Source organism: Nicotiana attenuata, unplaced genomic scaffold, assembly GCF_001879085.1.
Source record: "Nicotiana attenuata strain UT unplaced genomic scaffold, NIATTr2, whole genome shotgun sequence".
NCBI lineage: Eukaryota > Viridiplantae > Streptophyta > Magnoliopsida > Solanales > Solanaceae > Nicotiana > Nicotiana attenuata.
In genome coordinates this window covers 208,947-210,354 of record NW_017670241.1, presented here as the reverse complement: position 1 = coordinate 210,354, position 1,408 = coordinate 208,947, and the positions used below count along the sequence as shown (strand labels likewise).

At 35.4% G+C, this 1,408-nt stretch overlaps 1 protein-coding gene across 1 annotated transcript in view; it reads left to right on the top strand.

Annotated features, from left to right (window-relative positions):
• The window catches only part of LOC109236507 (polygalacturonase-like), a 4,245-nt gene extending 3,018 nt beyond the window's left edge, over positions 1 to 1,227 (top strand). Inside the window, exons 3-4 of the mRNA XM_019402698.1 lie at positions 454 to 682; positions 770 to 1,227. Coding sequence (XP_019258243.1) covers positions 454 to 682; positions 770 to 991 — 451 coding nt within the window. The 3' untranslated portion in view covers positions 992 to 1,227. The remainder of the gene's footprint in view (positions 1 to 453; positions 683 to 769) is intronic.
• Positions 1,228 to 1,408: the final 181 nt, after the last annotated feature.

The window sequence follows — 1,408 nt, the reverse complement described above, 5'->3', positions numbered from 1 at the left end:
GGGGGGGGGGGGGGGATTATGGGACAAAATTAGCAGTGCTAAGACTTTCATGGATCAAAAAGCAAATGTAAGACAAATCGAATACCTATAGGAATAAATCCGAACAATTTCCCTTTCTAACTTCATGAATCATAACCTTTGGGTTGCCCAGTTGGTCCGGAGGGTGGCCATCCGTTCAATGCCTTTTGGGTTGAGCCTATCGCACAAGGCTTGCCTAGTGCGGTTTACATCTCCTGTGTGGATTGCAGGCTATTACACAGGGGGGTTTTACCCAGTGCGCACAAAGTGCTCACCATAGAGTGCTCACCCGAAGGGCAGAGGCTGTGGCAGAGGTTGTGGCGGCTGCGGGTTTCCCCTCTTACCAAAAAAAAAATTCATGTATCATATTCATAACATATAATAATATATTTATTCAAAATAAATTTAATTGTTTTTTTTGTTTGTGCATTGCAGCATTGGAAGTCTAGCAAGAGATTACAAAGAAGATGGTGTGCAGAACGTGACATTAATTAATTCAGTATTTTCTGGATCTGATAATGGATTAAGGATAAAGTCTTGGGCAAGACCCAGCACTGGTTTTGTCACCAACATTAATTATCAAAACATTATCATGAGGAATGTTGACAATCCAATCATCATTGATCAAAACTACTGTCCCAACAACCAAGGGTGTCCAGGCCAGGTAATTCACAAAAAAGTGTTTAAACTTATAAAAAGAAATACTAAATGATGAATCTAATTTGGTATTCAATTGCTTATAAATTGGCAGACTTCTGGTGTAAAGATCAATCAAGTGACATACAAAAATATATTAGGAACATCAGCAACGAAAGTAGCCATGAATTTTGACTGCAGTCCAAGCAATCCATGCAGTGGAATAAAGTTACAAGACATAAAGCTTACTTATTTAAACGGAAAAGCTCAATCTATTTGCAAGAATATTAGAGGAAATACTGGAGGAATCATCTTGCCTTTTAATTGTTTATATTAACCCAGCGTTGGATCTTTTTTTTTTCTTTCTTTTTGGGGTGGGAGGAAAGAGGCATATATGCAAGGGACTATATATTCTTTTTTTGTATGGTTCCAAATTGTTGTATTGTGTTTCATGGGACTTCTCATGACTGGGAATTATGCCATATGTAAATTTAAAGAAAAAGAAACTAAAAAAAAATTTGGTTTTACTAATGATAGGGAGAAACAGGAAGCAAACCCCCTCTCTCTACTCTCTATTACCTCTCTGTCTGGGGACCGCACCTATATCTTTTAGTAAATAACCGATCAGATTTATTATTTACTATATATATATAGATTATGCATAATCTCTCTCTCTCACACACACAATATATATATATATATATATATATATATATATATATATATATATATATATATATATATATATATATAT